At 37.6% G+C, this 19146-nt stretch overlaps 1 protein-coding gene across 17 annotated transcripts in view; it reads left to right on the forward strand.

Moving 5' to 3' along the window:
• Positions 1-16045, forward strand: part of MEF2C (myocyte enhancer factor 2C) — a 160903-nt gene extending 144858 nt beyond the window's left edge. For 11 of the 17 annotated variants that reach the window (XM_036925664.2, XM_057493577.1, XM_057493579.1 and 8 more), the window contains 5 exons: positions 2477-2649; positions 4174-4197; positions 5072-5201; positions 5799-5934; positions 11347-16045. In XM_036925664.2, the coding sequence (XP_036781559.1) occupies positions 2477-2649; positions 4174-4197; positions 5072-5201; positions 5799-5934; positions 11347-11668 (785 nt within the window). In that variant the 3' untranslated portion in view covers positions 11669-16045. The remainder of the gene's footprint in view (positions 1-2476; positions 2650-4173; positions 4198-5071; positions 5202-5798; positions 5935-11346) is intronic. The other 6 variants (XM_057493603.1, XM_036925666.2, XM_036925665.2 and 3 more) reach the window with 3 other exon arrangements.
• The last annotated feature ends 3101 nt before the right edge of the window (positions 16046-19146 follow it).

A 19146-nucleotide genomic window follows, 5' to 3' on the forward strand; every position in this document is an offset into this window, starting at 1 on the left:
TGCTGGCTTCTACCAAACCAGGGCTGTAGTTTCTTCTGATGTGTTCAAGCTTCATTGCACTGCTTAACTGACTTTTTTTTCCCCCACTTCTTTTGAAATTACCCAGCTAATTTTCATTTGATTGTTTATTTAAACCAGATCTCACACAAGCTTAACAGATAAGGGACATATGTATTCAGTGCGTCAGTCTGAACTTCGGCTGACAGGGAAGTAGGAGGCAAATGTTTGTCTTGGTCTTCTCATTCCCTTTTTATCCAATAGAATCTGTTACTTAAAACTAAAGCCTTAACAGAGTTACAAGAATGATTTAGTTAAGACACAGTAAATATAAAACTCCTTTGAGTGTTCTATTTTATCAACCATTTTTCTAAGTGAACATATTCTTTGTATTTCTCCTGGTGATAAAAGGTAAATGTTTTTGTTTCTTTGAATAACTTTCACCTCAGAAAACTGCCCAAGTGAACTGTAAAAGAAAATGTTGGCTTTTGACATATTTAGCTGGGTTTAGGGAATTTCATTGATTTTCTTGAATTTTTACTATGGAAGAGTAGTTTATATTCATACTCGATCAATGTTTCTTAAGCAGCTACTGTGTACTTGACACAGTTTGAGGGTGTTTGTTCTATTTTGGGTTTTTTCCTCCAGTAAGTTGAAGACTATTATGTATAATCCAGTTGAAAGATTTAATCTTGTAGTTATTTGTTATATATTCAGTCTTTTTATTCATGCATAAAATGAGACAGGTAAATGAATGGGATATGAAGAACTAATGTGCTCTATGCAGGTGCCTCAAGTATATTCTAATTCAAAAGATGTTCCCATAAATATCTCCTGCAATACGCCTGTGCTTTGCATTCCCAGTTCCTCACCACAGCAGTGGCAGTGGCTCAGGCTGTCGCAGTGGTTCCCAGGGCGCCAAGCCTTCCTAACGGGGCACCCCAATGCAAGCAGATGTCTCTGTCCACTGAGAAGCGGGGTTACACTTCTTCTCTGAGACCCTCACAGGCCCGCATCTCCACCATTAAACCCAAGATATGTCAGCCTGGACCGAGGTCTCCTCAGCCCCACCTCCGTGTCCCAGCAGGTCTCTGGCATTCTTCTCTTCAGGGGCCCCCTTCAGCAAGCTCCTCACAGTGTCCCTGACTGCTCTCTGAACTCCCACCGCCACCCTTTCCTAGGGCCTGCACAAGCCCAGCATGTCTTACTCGCAGTTCATGGTTCTTAGATCACTGTATTGGATAACCTCTTCCCTCCTGGGAAGTCAGGAACAACTGCCTGAATGACGCTGTGGGCGCCTACCCTGGCTGCCTTGTCTGGGTCTGTACATGTTACGCGTTACATGTGTGTATGTTGGATTGCCATGAAGGAATGCAGGGCCTTTGAGGTTGGGGTCTTCTCTGTACCTCATTGCATAGCACACGGTATTGTTCATCCTGGGGGAATAAATACTGTTTGTGGTAGTGATAACGACACCAAAGTTTGGCTCTCCCCTGTAGAGAGCTTCAGGAAACGGCTGTCTAGTTTTCCAACAAGGGTGTTGAATCAGGTCGTTGGCTTCTCTTGCTCTCCAAGCAGAGGCAGTGGAGGACAGCAGGTAATGGGGCCTCGGCTCCAGCTGCTTCAGCTCTGCCCGCAGTTCTGTCATGGAGCAGTGTATCTTGAATGATGAGAAATGGTCATCTTCAGACATCCATTTTCTGTTAGTGGGGGCTCACCAGCACAGACCCAAGAAAGCCCTTTTGGGTTCACTGTAGGTGGCCAGTCCTGTGCCTGGGTGAGTCAGCACTTGGCCTGGGCCTCATGCCTTCCTTTCAGTCCCTGAGACGGGGCCTGCCTTTTGAATTTGGGCATGAGTAAGAAAACCAACCATCAGGGTGCTGCATGAACTTAGTGAGGAGGGCAAACCAGACAGAGGAAAGCCAGAGGGAGAGATCACTCAAGAAAAGGGGGACTGAGCAGTGACCAGGGTAAGAGGCCACTCTTCCTGCACGTCCTAGGAGTCATAGTCTTGCTGGTATGCCCTTTCTTCATTTAAGGGCACACAGACACACAAAATAAAACCGCAACCATTGAACTGAAAGTGAGTTACGCCAGCTAGGCCTCTGCCACCACCAAGCTCATCAATTAAAGTGCAGGACCAACTCTGTGCTTTTCTTAGACCCTGAACGACTGTCTGACTTTCTTCCCGAAGTTCGCTACCAGGAAAAAAAAAGTACATGCTGATTTTTGAGCAAGTTGATGTGCATTAGCTCTCTTCATTAGAAGTTTTAAACCTTCTTGTAGAGGAATATTAAGTAAGTAAGTGACTGCGTTACTGTTCATGTTGTGGTTAGGCCAGTCATCCTGTGGCCTCTCAGTGTGTTAGGGTGTGTCTTATCCTGCAACGCTTTTGTTCTTAATCCCAGGTAGTGTATTCACTAGAAATATATTTGAATCCAATTTCTTCCTGAGTGCTTTCATTGTCTTCTGTTTACAGGGAATGGGTATGGCAATCCCCGAAACTCACCAGGTCTGCTGGTCTCGCCTGGTAACTTGAACAAGAATATGCAAGCAAAATCTCCTCCCCCCATGAATTTAGGGATGAATAACCGTAAACCAGATCTCCGAGTTCTTATTCCACCAGGCAGCAAGAATACGATGCCATCAGTGGTAACTACATTTTAAATAAATGTTGATAATGTTTTGTATATGTTTTGCTGTTTTGTATTTGTCTGACTTTGTGAATTACTTAAATGCTCCCAGAAAATTAACACATCAAAACTATTGCAGTAGCCTTGTTTGTTTTTAATTATTATTTCTGGTAACTGGTTCGCACTTCCATCTTCCATGAAAAAAGAAACAAACATCCAGTAAACTCCACTATAGGTTTTGTGTTCTGGGACAGAGAAAACATTCTGCTTTAAGGCCTCCAATCCATAATTAGACGAAAATTATCTATTACTCTACTTACGGGCTATATGATTTGACCAATGGAAGAATCAAGCTCACAGAAGGAGGTATTTCATAACAGATATTTTACAGTATTGAACTATCTATGTCCTCAAGGTGCTGACAAAGAAAAGTCTGTCCCGTAATTTTTAAAGGAACATTCTCCTGTTAATTGGCACCTCTTTCCTTAGGTATATCGCAGTGATAATGTCTGATGCATCGCATGCCTGTGCACTGTCTTACTTCATCTTTCCATACATGTGCTTCATGCCAATAGCTTCCTCAGAAGCAGGCAGATTGTTTTAAAATCATATCCATATTGAGAACAAAGGTTATATTTTACATTTTTAAAAAGTTGTAGCATTTGTAAGAAAAAACTAAATAAATGAATATGAAATAGAAATAGAAATAGAAATAATATCCCCAGACTCTATCATTTTCCCTTTTCTCCTGGGTCTGCAGGGCTAAGATGAAGATAATATTGTGGGACCAAATTCAACCACAAAGAGATGTGCATCCCTGTTCTCCAAATTAGCTTTGGTTAAGAGAGAGAACATTTCAAACCAAGATTTAGTAGACAAATTTAAATCATTCTGAAGACACTTTTTTTTTTTTTTCTGTGCTCGGTAGCAAGCTTCAGGGTAAAACAGTCCTGCAAGATGATTAGTTTATTATGGCACAGTGCAGATTAATTTTGAATATCAACCAAAAAAAAAATCACATAATGTGCAACATTCCCTTCGGAAAAGACTGGGTCTAATAAATAAAACCTCCCACAGGGCCATAGCCAACCAGTGTGGGCCATGCGTGACAGACTGTCTTTATCAGCAGATTTATCCCAAGTCCCTTAAAACTGATGCCTTCCTCAGGATTCTGTGAGGGGTCGTAAAGTCTCTCACTGGCCGCCGGGTGCAGTTCTCCCCTCCTCCAGCAAGTGGGGTTTCAAAGTACAATCTTTTTTTCTTCTTCTTTTCTTTTTTCTTCAAAATGTGGTGGTGAAATAATGAATGTTGAGACACTGACCTGTGCTGAAAACTGGATAGACTGTCTTCACAGTTGAGACAAACAGCTCATTAAGAGAAACAAAGAATGTCTTTGTAAGGAGTTATCTTTAGAGTCTGGGTTTTAAAACTGTTTAAACGGTTGTGTCTATCAGAAGATGCTTTTCCCTTTGTTGAAAATATTTTGCACAATTATAAATATTTACAGACACTAATTAATAAAACTCCTTCCCCATGCTCTCAGTCTGAGGATGTCGACCTGCTTTTGGTAAGTGTTGTGAGTGCTTCTCTGAAACGGCTCACCAAGAGAAATCCAAAGCGACTTTCAGGTGGAGTGGTAGCACCAGTCAAAAGGGAGGATTTCAAAAGTTAACATAGTATGTCAACATTGATTATATTTAAATACCATTAATTTCAAGTATCACTCGCAAGTGAAAAGAATGTCAGGTTATTTACCTTTCTGTCTCAACCCCTCTTAACTGAACGCTGTTTGCCATTTGTTTTAGGACTTACTTTATAATAACATTCTAATACACACACAAAATTTGAAACCATGAATATACTTATTTTTCTAAGAATTAAGGTCTCATGATCTTTAAATTTATGTGAGTCTTTAATTTCCTTGCTATGAGGAGTTAAATATTCACTAGCTGCTTTGCTAGTTTGAGGGAAGTTTGGAAGAATCTGAAAAAAGTGATGAGAGCACCACCTGCTGGTCAGAATATCGCATAAAACTCTACCCATCTGTTCTGCTGTATATAAAACTGAGCAGAAAAACCACCATGGTTGATTTTAATTTTTTTTTAATTTGCATTTGAATAAAAGCTGAAACAATGGAAGTACAGTATACATATTTCATCAGTTTTCAACATAGTCTGTTTTTACCCATAATAAAGCTATGCTACTTGTTACTAGTTCAGTTGCCTAGGAGATACTGATGTAATGGGTTGCTATGGCAACAACTGGTCTCCTGAAGGATTGTAAATGATAGGGTTGGCAGAGTTCATAGAGACACATGTTAAATGATTAATTTCATGAGATTTGCACCAAGTTATCTCTTTATGTGCAAAGCTAATACTGAAATCTTAATATTTTTAACTTTTTTAAAAATTCTATCAATGTCTTTTTATTTACTTTAAAAGAATCAAAGGATAAATAACTCCCAGTCTGCTCAGTCATTGGCTACCCCAGTGGTTTCCGTAGCAACTCCTACTTTACCAGGACAAGGGATGGGAGGATATCCATCAGCCATTTCAACAACATATGGTACCGGTGAGTAACCTTGCCATGTTCAAATAGTACATTAAATACTTTTTATTAAAAAACAAGATGAAAAAGATATTACATTTATTTAGTCTGTTAGGAAGCTTTATTTGGTACCTGTGTTATCCAGAGACTATACCATTACCGATTCATTACTAAGACACTGAATAGCCACATTTTTCTTTCATAAGTGACTGGAAGTTTTATTAACCCAACCTGAATTCAAAATAGAACAATTTGAAGGAACAATAGCTGTTATTTCTTTGATGTAATGGAAAGTTCACTTACTCAAGATTGTTTCAACACCATTTCTAGATCATCAAATATGTATATCATATAATACCAAAATAATAGTTCTAATAAACTAGAATTACAAGCAATACTACTTCGAAGCTTTCATGGAAAACTTATTTTTTTGGTATATAGTATATCTCTCTTAAATTAAAATTGTCCCTGATGTTTAACTCCTCCCCCCAAAAAATAAACATTTTATGACAATCATTAAATAATACAAATGGACTATTTTAAAACTTGAAAATGTTTATTCTAATCACTACTTTACAGTTTCCAAATTAACTGTTTTCTCTGTTTCACTCTTTGATCTAGAGTACTCTCTGAGTAGCGCGGACCTGTCATCCCTGTCTGGGTTTAACACCGCCAGCGCCCTTCACCTGGGGTCAGTAACTGGCTGGCAACAGCAGCATTTACATAACATGCCGCCGTCCGCCCTCAGTCAGCTGGGGTAAGCAGTTTTATTTCTCTCACAATGCACCTTGAGCATGCGTTTTCAAATGACAAATGGCAGTCTCTAAACAATGTGCTGTAATGTCCCATTAGGGGATGTAAAATTCTACTTTATCAAAATATGGAAGTAATTGTCAGATCAATACCATTCAAGTAGCTTAAATATTACTTTCTTAATTCTTGAAGTGGAGGGAAGCTCTGTGACAATCAGGTGAATTATTAACCTATTTTGGGGAGGACTATATTTGTTTTCACTTCTATCAATGGTAAATGTTTAAGTTTTCACATAGCTAGTGTAGGACATAATGAGACATTTATAGTTTCAAGTTCTTTAAGCTTTTGAGATATTGGAGAACCCTTCTCACTTAGCATAAACCATATAGTTCACACTAATGTTAACCTAATACAGGATCAATTAGTCCATCAATACACAGATTTCATGTATTTATAGTGTACTCATAGTATAACTGTATGTTTATAGATATTCTATGAATATAAATATATATATGTATGCAAATACATGTTCTAATTACCTAAATTTGGGTATAAAAATAATTTTTGCTGTTTTCTAAAGTCAGAAGATGTGTATTTCTGCCCTCTTGTGGTAGTTTTGAGATATGTCTTTATGACTCCCATCATTTATCTATGGAAATGTTCAAACCTTTTAAAAGCCCTGAATTCATGATTCACACTACTTGTAAAACAAATAGGTTTTTTTTTTTAAGTTTAAAACATGAATCAAAGACCTGCCTTTAAGTTCAACAAGTAACTCCAAAACTTCAATTAATCTTCAAAAGAAGAAAATACTAGGAGGACATAAAATATTTAAAGAAAACAAGTTTTATGTTTTAGAAACATTCTATATGCCTGTCGCACTTTTACTTTTCTGCTGAGCCACTTGGTTAGAATAGTTAACGAGGTCTATATTCTTATTTCTAGGGAGATAATAAGACTTACCCACTGATTAGAATAAAAATCACAGTTTGATACCACAACTTCTCTCTTACCCCTCCCCTGCCCTATTAGCTGTTCATGGGGAAATGATTTCACACATATTAGTGCTCCAGTAGTGGAAGCTTCACCCGTTCACCATTTGCTTATATGTATCCTATTTACTAATTGCTATTGCTGAAAAATCTATCATACAAATAGTAAAATTAATTCACATGACATTGTTGTTCTGCTTTCTTGAAGAGGTATTAAGTATTGATCAGCAACAGAGTTTCTCTTTTCAGGACATTAAATTTTCTCACAAATGTTTACCTATCCAAGTAGATATCTTGCAATAACTTTTTCAGGTAATTATCACTAAGTACATCTACCATTCCAGCAGTCCTAAAATATACACCACATGGCATAGCACTGCTGTAGCTCAGCAGCGAATCCACTGGACATGCTTCTTGGCAAAAATAAAGGTAGCTATTTACTTCTCATTTTTCCCAAAATTCATCCATTAGAGGACTAAATTTCCTTAGAAATTATCGGTGTCAAAAGCCATATTATTTTTTCTGAATGTGGCTTACTTTTGTTTTGAGTAACACCTGACAATTTGCATTTTACATATAAGACGTTTACTTATTTTTTAACCATACTGCAATTTTTAAATTCTCCTGTATTACATGGGAAGACTAATTTTCTGCTGCCCTTAATAGAGTCTTCATTAAATGAGAAAAGAAAAGGATAAACTAGAGAGGAACTGTGTTACAACAGCCAAGTATGAAGCATTTTGTTTAGTTCCAGTTTCTTTCAACAGTGATTCTCATGGTGCATAATTTGACTCTGAATTAATTCTGTGAGTTTGTATTGCACTTAATCACTTCCCTTATCCCTCAAATAGATAAGACACCCCTTCCAGTCCTTCTAATTTGGACCCAACTACCTACCTTCATTCATTCCTTCCTTCCTTCCTCTTTCTCTCTCTCTCTCTCTCTCTCTCTCTCTCTCTCACACACACACACACACACACACACACACAGAGTAGCTTTTCAAAAGGACGTTCTTTCAAATAGACTAGCCCATGCCTACACAATTAAATGTTAACCTGTGAAAAAAATATTCCAAGTTGTAATATTTATGTAAAATAAATGATACAAGCTTCCTTAATTCCTTACAGTGTAAATTAATCCATCGATATTTTTCCAGGCCAAAGTAGTCTTATATTCTTGTGTGGTGGGTTCACATTCTTTTGGATAGATAATGATGTTCAAAATACTGTAAATTATATTTCAGCTCCACCACAGTGGATATTCCCAGCAGACAAACGGTCACCACAATTCTTTTTCAAAATTAAAAAGCTCTTCATATTTTGTTCAGGGAAATAATATACTTTTAACACTATCTAGTATCTGAGTATATTTAACTAAATTAGATAGATGACATAAACTGATTTGATGTATGGAGCAGAGATGATGGCAGAAGGAACTTGTCACCAAGGTTTAGTTGAAGTAATTTGAATACTAATATTTGAGAAAACGACCTCACATTTTTAGGTGTTTTTCTCCTACCCCCTAAAAAAGAGGCAGCCCATTCTCTGGAAGCATTTCTCTACATCATCTTTGTTGATGTGGGTGTACAATACCTACCAAAAGAGAAAACTTTGAGTGAAGATGACTTTTAAAAGGTTAGGTTAAATATAGTTTGATAGTCTAATTTTCAGGCAGAGACAGTAAGGAAATTTGAATAAAACTCTCCAGTTATGTTTCATTTCTAAACAATTATGGGAAGGGTAGGTGTTGTACCCGTTGGAAGGTGTCTGTAGTAGATGAAAACTCGCAGTAGGACTTAATAACATGGCAAATTGCATATCTGGTTTCTAACTCGCCAGCCAGCTCTTTATCACTCACAAGTATGAAGTATTTCACAGTTATCTGTGTCTATAAACACTTCCTTCTCAACATGCTTATATCTGAATCTAGTATATATACAGAGAAGTGATTTTTAATGCTTTTACAGGCAATACTTCTTTAATAACAGATTAGCCAATTAAATTTCATTCTGTTTTGAATCCTATGTATAACTATCATAAAATGAAGCTGAATCCAAGATATTACTCACATTTCATTACTGTACATTTAGTGACCCCAGAACTATTCAGTTCTTCATATATGCTTTCAGTGTCAAAAGAAATGCCACCAAAAGATAAAATTAGGGACTAGGCTATTTATTTACAGGATGATAAAAAGTGTTACATCTTTGATGGGGAAGAGATGCAACAAAACCTATATAAGCCAGTTGACACTGACAGATACAATAAATAAGTAGATAATGCAGCTTCTAAAAGCAGTATTAGAGAAATGGAATTTTAATTTTTTTTGCTTAATTTATCTAGATTAACTGATTTATACTCACCCAACTCACCAAATATTTTTCTGATTTTCCATGTCACCCTGCCTGTGAAAACACAATTTAAATGTCTAAGGACAGACAAAAGTATTTATTGATATGCCACTTTATTTTCAGACTCTTAATTGTCATTCATTATTAAACAGTTGTGTGATTCATAGTAGAAGCATTTAATTAAATTTTAGTGAAATAGTCTTTCTTATCCAGAGCCAGGAAAATTCTTTCTTCCAGAAATCAAAAGATGATTTCCTCTGACATCAAAAAGAATCAAGTAACTCTGAACCAAGATAAAATAGTCTACCATTATGGATCCTTTTGAAATACACATGTCTCCCCACCATTTTAATATCTTCTTGATTTAAAGATTATTTAATTAAAATTCTTAGAAAATTAGCATACTAATACAGACTATATAATAACTACAGATAAATAACTACAAGTATAAACAGGTGATTAAAAAATCATACACACTCAATGTGATATCTTGATATATATGTTAAGACTGCTTTGATTCTATAAGATCATAAAAGCCAGAGAAAAAAAGGACTTATTAGGGAAACAAATAATTCTCCTTTATGTTATTCTTGACATTAGTTCATCTATTAATAAGATACAGAAAGTAATTTTTTGCCAGTAGGTGGTGCTTTTGTATAAAACATCACTCAAAGATAAACTCATTTCTGACTAATTTTATTTCTCTATACATCTTGAGCCTGAATTGCATCTCCCAAAAAGCCAGCCACAAGTTACTCCACTTTCTCCTCTGAAATAAATACTCATTTTCTCACTGCTCATAATGACATTTTTAATGCCATCTAATCCTCTCCATTAGAAAGTAACATAATCCCCTAGAGGTGTAGGTCGGCTTGCCTCCCTTTGTTTAAAATGGGTGTGTCTGTGCACATTATTCTTCACGGTGACTCTTACTCTCTAAAAGAGATTCATATAGTCTCCTGACAGTACGAGTGAGTAATGCTTACTCTAGCCATGGATATCAGTGCAGCCAGATGTAAGAATAGTACAAACATCTTAAAAGTGATGTCAGCAATGTTACCCTAGTTTACCCCGATCCAAAGTTGACACCTGAGGGCTTAGTGCTCTTCCCTCCAGAATTCAAGAATCTAAATTCTCTCACACTTTGGAAGAAGGGCAAGTGCTACTCTCCTGGAACAAATGAAGATTAAGGGTTATAAACACAATAGAATCACACTAGATTCTTCTTTACAGCAACCTCAACTAATGCCAATTATAAATATAAGAGGAGTGGTATGCTAAATACCCCAGCAGGGAGAGACTAGGAATATTAAGTTGAGGTAAATGTGGAAAATAGATAGTATATTCATCCTATGTAACTGAGAAAGAATGAAGAAAATCAAATTACCAATTTCAGTGGGGTAGGGAGTCTAAGTGCTTGTAAGATGCTACTTAAAATTTCTGCAGACAATTTGCAACCTCCTTCCCCCTCCCTCTTTTTCCCCCTCCCAAGCTTTCCACCAGATAGTGTTCTCTGTAGCATTTTATGGATCCCATTCATTTGCAATTTGAGCTCTCTTCACTTGTTCTGAAGACTTAATGTGTATGTGTTTATTAAACTGAGGAAAACGTTTATATCCATAACAAGCTTCTTACAATAGTTTTCAAACACAAGCATTAGTAAATCAAAGAAGTCTAAATCAAAAGCTAAACACAGTATCATAAGTCTTAGATTATACTTTGGAAATAGTCTAGTGAGAAAGTCCGTGGACATAGAAAATGCTTTAAATGGCGGTTCTTGTTAAATCTTTCTGAACCAGTAACCTGGATGTTTAGAGAGCCTGTCAGTGACTAGCGGTATGATTCCTGAGGCCCAGACCAGCTGAATACTGTAATTAATACCGGGCAATTCTACAAAGGCATCCTAAATCGCTGTAAAGAAGGCGATGTCCCTAAGTGCTTCAAAGCACGTTCTCCCCCCTCTGGCATGCTCTGGTGTCTATGCAAGTCTTTAAGCTGATGTTTTCTATAATTGTGAGTTCCTGGGGGCTCCGGGCCTCCTCCATCTGTAACTGGGTCTCCTTTCCTCCTACAGAGCTTGCACTAGCACTCATTTATCTCAGAGTCCAAATCTCTCCCTGCCTTCTACTCAAAGCCTCAACATCAAGTCAGAACCTGTTTCTCCTCCTAGAGACCGTACCACCACCCCTTCGAGATACCCACAACACACGCGCCACGAGGCGGGGAGATCTCCTGTTGACAGCTTGAGCAGCTGTAGCAGTTCGTATGACGGGAGCGACCGAGAGGATCACCGGAACGAATTCCACTCCCCCATTGGACTCACCAGACCTTCGCCGGACGAAAGGGAAAGTCCCTCAGTCAAGCGCATGCGACTCTCTGAAGGATGGGCTACATGATCAGATTATTACTTAATAGTTTTTTTTTTCTTGCAGTGTGTGTGTGTGCTATACCTTAATGGGGAAGGGGGGTCGATATGCATTATATGTGCTGTGTGTGGAAAAAAAAAGTCAGGTACTCTGTTTTGTAAAAGTACTTTTAAATTGCCTCAGTGATACAGTATAAAGATAAACAGAAATGCTGAGATAAGCTTAGCACTTGAGTTGTACAACAGAACACTTGTACAAAATAGATTTTAAGGCTAACTTCTTTTCACTGTTGTGCTCCTTTGCAAAATGTATGTTACAATAGATAGTGTCATGTTGCAGGTTCAACGTTATTTACATGTAAATAGACAAAAGGAAACATTTGCCAAAAGCGGCAGATCTTTACTGAAAGAGAGAGCAGCTGTTATGCAACATATAGAAAAATGTATAGATGTTTTGGACAGACCCGGCAAAAAGGGTGGCCATTGGTAGTAAATGTTAGGCACACGCCAGGTCACCTAACATCCCACGAACGCGCTCACAAACCTGCAGGCATATCATTGGCGTATGGCACTCATTAAAAAGGATCAAAAACCATTAAAAGAGGACCATACCTATTTTTTAAAATGTGGAGTTTGAGGGCTAACGTATTTAATTAAATAAATAAATAAATCTGGGTCTGCATCTCTTATTAAATAAAAATATAAAAATATGTACATTACATTTTGCTTATTTTCATATAAAAGGTAAGACAGAGTTTGCAAAGCATTTGTGGCTTTTTGTAGTTTACTTAAGCCAAAATGTGTTTTTTCCCCCCTTGATAGCTTCGCTAATGTTTGAAACAGTCCTGTAAAAAACCAAAAAGGACTTTTTGTATAGAAAGCACTACCCTAAGCCATGAAGAACTCCATGCTTTGCTAACCAAGATAACTGTTTTCTCTTTGTAGAAGTTTTGTTTTTGAAATGTGTATTTCTAATTATATAAAATATTAAGAATCTTTTAAAAAATCTGTGAAATTAACATGCTTGTGTATAGCTTTCTAATATATATAATATTATGGTAATAGCAGAAGTTTTGTTATCTTAATAGCGGGAGGGGGGTATATTTGTGCAGTTGCACATTTGAGTAACTATTTTCTTTCTGTTTTCTTTTACTCTGCATACATTTTATAAGTTCAAGGTCAGCTGTCAAAAGGATAAACCTGTGGGACTAGAACATATCACGTTGCAACACCCTAAATTGTTTTTAATACATTTGCTATCTGTTGGGTCAACTGACATCCATTGTATATACTAATTAGTTTCTTTCATGCTATTCTTTTTTGCTTGTTTTTGCATTATTACCAAATGCAGGGCCCCTTTCTGACCTCACCATTTTACCATGCCCCATGGAATTCAGTAACTGCATAACCCTAATACACAATAAGTGTGTATCCTAAATTATCTGGTTGACTTTTGGCCTAGAATTCTATAAGCTATTTAGAAATACACCCAGAATACAGAAGCTGTATTGGGGCACATGTCCTGCAAATATGGCCCTATAAACAAGTGATATGTAGTTTACTCAATGCATAAGGTCAGAATTCCCACAGAAGAAAAATGTGAAAGACTGGGTGCTAGCCAAGAAGGAAGCAGGTAAAGGGATAGTTGCTTCGTCATCCGTTTTTAATTACTTTAACTGACCCTCAACAATCTTGTCAGCAATATAGGACTGTTGAACAATCCCGGTGTGTCAGGACCCCCAAATGTCACTTCTGCATAAAGCATGTATGTCATCTATTTTTTTCTTCAATAAAGAGATTTAATAGCCATTTCAAGAAATCCCATTAAAGAACCTCTCTATGTCCCTTTTTTAAAATTTTTCAAGAAATGACTCTTGTCTAATATTCGTCTATAACGGATTAATTTTCAGACCCTTTAAAAAGTGAGTGCCATTTTAAAAAAAAAGTTAATCTATATTGTTTAAAAGAAATTTCAGTCTAGGAATGATTTTTCTTCTCTTGGAATGTGAAGATCTGTCGATTCATTTCCCATGATATGCATTGATATACACAGCAAAGAAGATATAGACAGTAAAACCAACACTGCTATATCATGTGTAGGACATTCTTATCCATTTTTTTCCTTTACTTGCGTAGTTGCTATGTGTTTCTCATTGTAGAAGGCTGCCGCTGGGTGGCAAAAGCCAAAAGACCTTACTAACTAGGCTATATTTTTCTTAACTTGATCTGAAATTCACAATTAGACCATAATGCACCTTTGATTGTATCCATATAGGATGCTAGCCTGTCTTGTACTAACATTTTATATACTAAAAACAAAACAAAAAAAATCTATCATCCATTTCATATATCCCAGTACTCAAGGTATCCATAGAACATGAAAGGAAACATTTATGCAAAGGAAAATCAGAAAATCATCCTTGAAAATATACACACATACATTCTTAGAGGAAAAATACTAAAAAAAATAATTTTCCTCACCATAGACTTGATCCCATCCTTACAACCCATCCTTGTAACTTGATGTGTATAAAATATGCAAACATATCACAAATGTTCTTTGTCATTTCAAAACATTTTATCAATATCAATAGAAACCAGTGGGTGGGAAAGGGTCATTATGTGAAAATATGAAAAAATAGCCATATTAATTTTTTACCTGCACTTTGCCTCAGCAACAAAGAAAAAGCAAATTTCTAATGCTGAAGATAAAGTAAGCTATTGTACCAGCAGAAGCCTTGGCTATTTATAGCAGTTCTGACAATAGTTTTATAAGAACATGAAAAGAACAGAATCACTTGAAAATGGATGCCAGTCATCTCTTGTTCCCACTGCTGAACTCCTATAAAGTGGTGGCAAGATAGCGAAGGGATAATCTTGAGAATTTTTTTAAAGATGATTCAATGAGAAGCACAATTTTGATTGTGATGAGCCACTTTCTGTAAACAACCGATGTCTATCTTAACCCTTATACCTTATCTGTAATTTACCATTTATGTATTTGCAAAGCTAGTATGGTTTTGGGTTTTTATCACAGTAAATCCTTTGTATTCAGGAGTTTAGGGCAGAGCCCTGAGGGAGTATTATTTCACATAACCCATCCTAGAGTAACACTGTAGGCAACATTCTTCATTGAAAGCGAAAGAACCATAGTAGCATTTTACACAGCTACAAGTATTGTTATGTCAAATCGTATTTTAAAAGATTTTTGGTAATATTAAGCTTAAATACTGGTAACACTGATGCTATATATGCAAGCTGCCCAACCTGTATGTGGTGTATTGGTGTGTGGAAGGCTGTTCATTTCAACCTTTTTGAAAATTGTGTTTTTTAGTCAAATGGCCTATTTTTTTCCCAAAGGTGGAATTTAGCATTTTGTAATGATGAATATGAAAATACCTGTCATCCTCAGATCATTTTAAGGCTAACTAAAATGAGATTTAAAAGAAGAAATTCCAATACACTCTTAAAAATAATCTCTGCCCTCTCCACACTTCTACATATTTTTTTTTCTTATATACCCATCTTTTACTTGGAGCATATTTTTGCCCTCTATCCTTTTGTTTGTTTTTCCAGAGGGCAATTGCTTTGTATATCTTTAAAAATTTTTTTTCCTTTTAAAGAAGAGCAACCACTGGAACCCCCAATAAAGGCTGTTGCCTAAGCACGGCCTCCTTCATCTGCTCCCATTTGTGCCATCTGCTGTGGTGTCGTCCCTTCTATGGCGTTAATTTCCTGCCACTACAGATCTTTTGAAGATTAATGGAATACTGGTGTCTGTTAGAGTGCTTCAGACTACAGATGTAATTAAAGGCTTTTCTTAATATGTTTTAACCAAAGATGTGGAGCAATCCAAGCCACATATCTTCTCCATTAAATTTGTCCATTTTGGTTACTTTTCATGATCGGGTATTGTATTTTGTCTTCCCTATTCATACCTCAAATTGATTCATACCTCAGCTGAATTCAGAGAGGTCAGCTAAGTGGCGCATTCTGTTGTGGTTTGAAGGTAGGACCAGTGTTCTCTAGGAGCAAGTAGACCTGGGGCACTGTAAGCAGAGACTTGGATTGCTTCAGATGGTTTGCTGTATCATTTTTCTTCTTTTTATTTTTTTGGGGAGTTGTTTCCATTAAAAAACAGTCATTAAAATAGCTTGTAAATGAGGGCATACAAGCATTTGCAACAAATATTCAAATAGAGGCTCACAGCGGCATAAGCTGGACTTTGTCGCCACTAGATGACAAGATGTTACAACTAAGTTAAACCACATCTGTGTATCTCAAGGGACTTAATTCAGCTGTCTGTAGTGAATAAAAGTGGGGAATTTTCAAAAGTTTCTCCTGCTGGAAATAAGGTATAATTTGTATTTTGCAGACAATTCAGTAAAGTTACTGGCTTTCTTAGTGATGCAGTGTCTGTGGTGCATTTTTTTAATGATGTTTTGCTGTTTAAATTTATTCCACTTTATCGTGTTTTTTAAAAGCAGCTTTTTGCACAAGCATGAGAGAGCTTTGTCAGTTTTCAACTCAAAAAGAGGGATATTTATATTTGGGGGCGGAGATGTGTGCATTGGATCACTTTTTGGGGGGTGATATTTGTATTCAACCAGTGTGGGAAGTTCAAGGTCCAGTGGTTCTATTTCTTTACCAAAACAGCTCCATAAAGATCTTTGGCAACTTGTTCAAATACACAGAATTTTACAAAAGTCATCGTGAAAGATACTACCATGCAGTAAATTAAATTATTTTTTGAACTGAAAGGTGTAGAAAGCATTTCCAGATTTCTTTCTTTTTTTTTCTTCATCAAAACAGTTTACTTAACCAAAAAAGGGTTGAAAATGTAGGCTTCTATCTGAGAAAATTAGTGAATTCAAACATTTTTAGAAACTATAAAACATACCCATTACCAAAATTTACTTACAATTTCTAAAAGAAATGTCCTTAGAAAGACCAGTGTGAATACTAATTTAGGGACTGGAAAGGAAAACAAAACTGGCCAGGCAGCTAGGGAACTTGACTTTTATCTTAGCAGTGATTCCTGCAGCCTGGGGACACACTGCCAGGAGCTTCAAATGAGCCCTACTTTCCTCTTTGTTCTCTTTACCATGCTTAGCAAACATTTATTAAGCAATTATTATGTGTAACTCATACAGTGGATTCTTGGGTGAATGAAGATGTGGCCCTTGCCCTTAAGAAACTTAGAAACTTAAAGGAGATGAAAAGACTAACTAGAAATAGAAAGTGTTCTCAGAGACTTCTGCAAAGTGTCAGGAGGGGACCCATTTGGCAATCTCTGAGACAGGGCAGAGGCCCCTGAGCATGAACACTTCATAATCTGTCCAGTGGAGGCAACGTTTGATTTATCTTTGGAAGGGTGGGTTAGATGCAGAAAGACCCAAATGGATGAAGACAGGGCTGATTAGTGGGCATACAACCTCTGCAGTCACCCATGGCCCCACACTTGGTTTCATGCTGCGCTGTCACTGTCTTGATAGTCTTCATTTTATTTTTGAGCTTGTGCTTTGTAAGTGAAGTTTGATAGGACAATAGCATATATGTATGAATGGAGGAGATAACAAAAAAAAAAAGATTGAAGTTTAGTACCTTTAATGGCACATTTTTCCTGCTTTTTAAGAAAGGACATTATCAATTTTGACTAGGCCCCACGAATTCTGACTCCAGTCCTGGATGAAGGGCTACAAAGAGGAAATAGTAGGTACAAAGGCACAGAGATGGGAAAATGAGAGACAAGATTTGCAGGAATGGTAGACCATCCTGCTGTACAGCCATGGGCAGGTGTTGGAGGAGGTCATTGGGAGGACACAACCACTGGTTGGATCTGGGCAGTTGGAGGCTCCTCAACCTCTCCTTCGTTCTTGCAATTTTTCCCACCATTCCCACAACAACAGTCTCTTTAAAGGCAGCCTTAAGAGAGCAACGTGTTCTTAAAACCATCTGGATGGTATACATGACTGAACTCATTAAGGCCTCTATGTGCACTTAAGATTCTGGTGGATGGGTGCAGAGATGATCTCCTTTTGCAGCCACCCAAGAAAAGCCTCATATAAGTTCCCTTGATTATTAAACCTGCCACCTACCAATCTGGAGCCATCTGCCTCTTCAGTCTCTCCCTCCTTCCATGTATGGAGGCCAGGTTCAGATTTCACCTGGGAAGCTCTCAAGGTTTTGAACCAACAGTTTAGGAGCAGTAAGAGGCAAGACTAGAAGAGTTGAATGGGGTCTGGCAATATAATTGCGAGTTAAAAAGTCTAGGGTTTAAGCAACCAAATGAAAGATTAAGAAGAGTAAAAATTGTCAAAATTCAGCCAATGATCAGGTTAATGGTAGAGATAGGATAAAGAATTGTTGAAGTTTACAATTTTAAATAAGATCATAAGAATGTCTAAATTAGAAATGAAGAGGTTACTGCTTTGTGAGAAAAGTAATTAATTCAGTTTTCAGCATGTTGAATTTGACTTATAGCCAAGCAGAATAAGAGAATGTAAATATAGACTTGAACTCAGGATACCAGTTAATGCTAAAGATAAAGTTTTGGATGTTACTAACAAGGGGGTGATATGAAAGCCATGCTGGTGACTGAGCTCATCAAGGGGACGGGGAAGGGAGAGGGAAGCAGGCCTGGAGGGAACACCGAGGAGGGCAGCCGGGCAGAGGAGGAAGGTCCCGTTTGGAGTCTAGAAGGCACACTGAGCCGGAAGGAATCAGTGCTGTCCGGCAAGGGGAGAGTTCAAGGGCAGAAAAAGGAAGTGGTCAACAGTGTCGAATGCTTTCCTGGGGATCACAGAAGAGGCAGAGGGAGGAAGGGCAGGCCTTGGGTGATACCTGAGACTCATTCCAATAAAATGGTGTGGGATGGGGGAAAGGGGGGACCACAAGGGGTTAGCTAGCAGATGCTGTGAGATTTCAGGCAGCAAGTGTGAACTAATCTTTGACAATGTTTGTGATTAAAAGTGAGCTGATATGAGGCAGTAGCAGAGCCAAGGACAAAGGAAAGGCTGTTCAAAAGCTGGTGATACCTGAATCTGTGTACCGCCAGCTCAGGGCCTCAGGGAACAAACCACAGACAGGAACCTTCCGAACTAAAGCCCAGGGCATAATATTCATGCCCCGCAGGGCCAATTTGCATGTGATTCTTTTATTTTAATGATGTTTGAAAGTCTGAATGAAACAGTCGTTGAATTTGATAAAGAAAAACTATCTGAAAAGAGCATCTGAGTTTTGATTTCCTGAATCGAGCAAGTCCTTTATCCATTTTGTTTGCATATTCCTATGGCATTTTCCCTGTACGTTAGCCTTGCAGATTGACTTCTCAGCAAGATATGGTGACGAAAGAGGAAAGCCGCTTCCACTTCCCACTCCGTGGTTCCCTTGAGTCCCCACTGCCCTTATTTCCTGAGAACAAATGTCTCTTTCCCCAAAAATGAGGCTATTCCTTTAACCTCTCCTCTCGCAGGCACAGTCTCTTTCCTGGGGGACTTCTGCCTGAGT

Source organism: Manis pentadactyla, chromosome 2 (genome assembly GCF_030020395.1).
Source record: "Manis pentadactyla isolate mManPen7 chromosome 2, mManPen7.hap1, whole genome shotgun sequence".
Taxonomy (NCBI): domain Eukaryota; kingdom Metazoa; phylum Chordata; class Mammalia; order Pholidota; family Manidae; genus Manis; species Manis pentadactyla.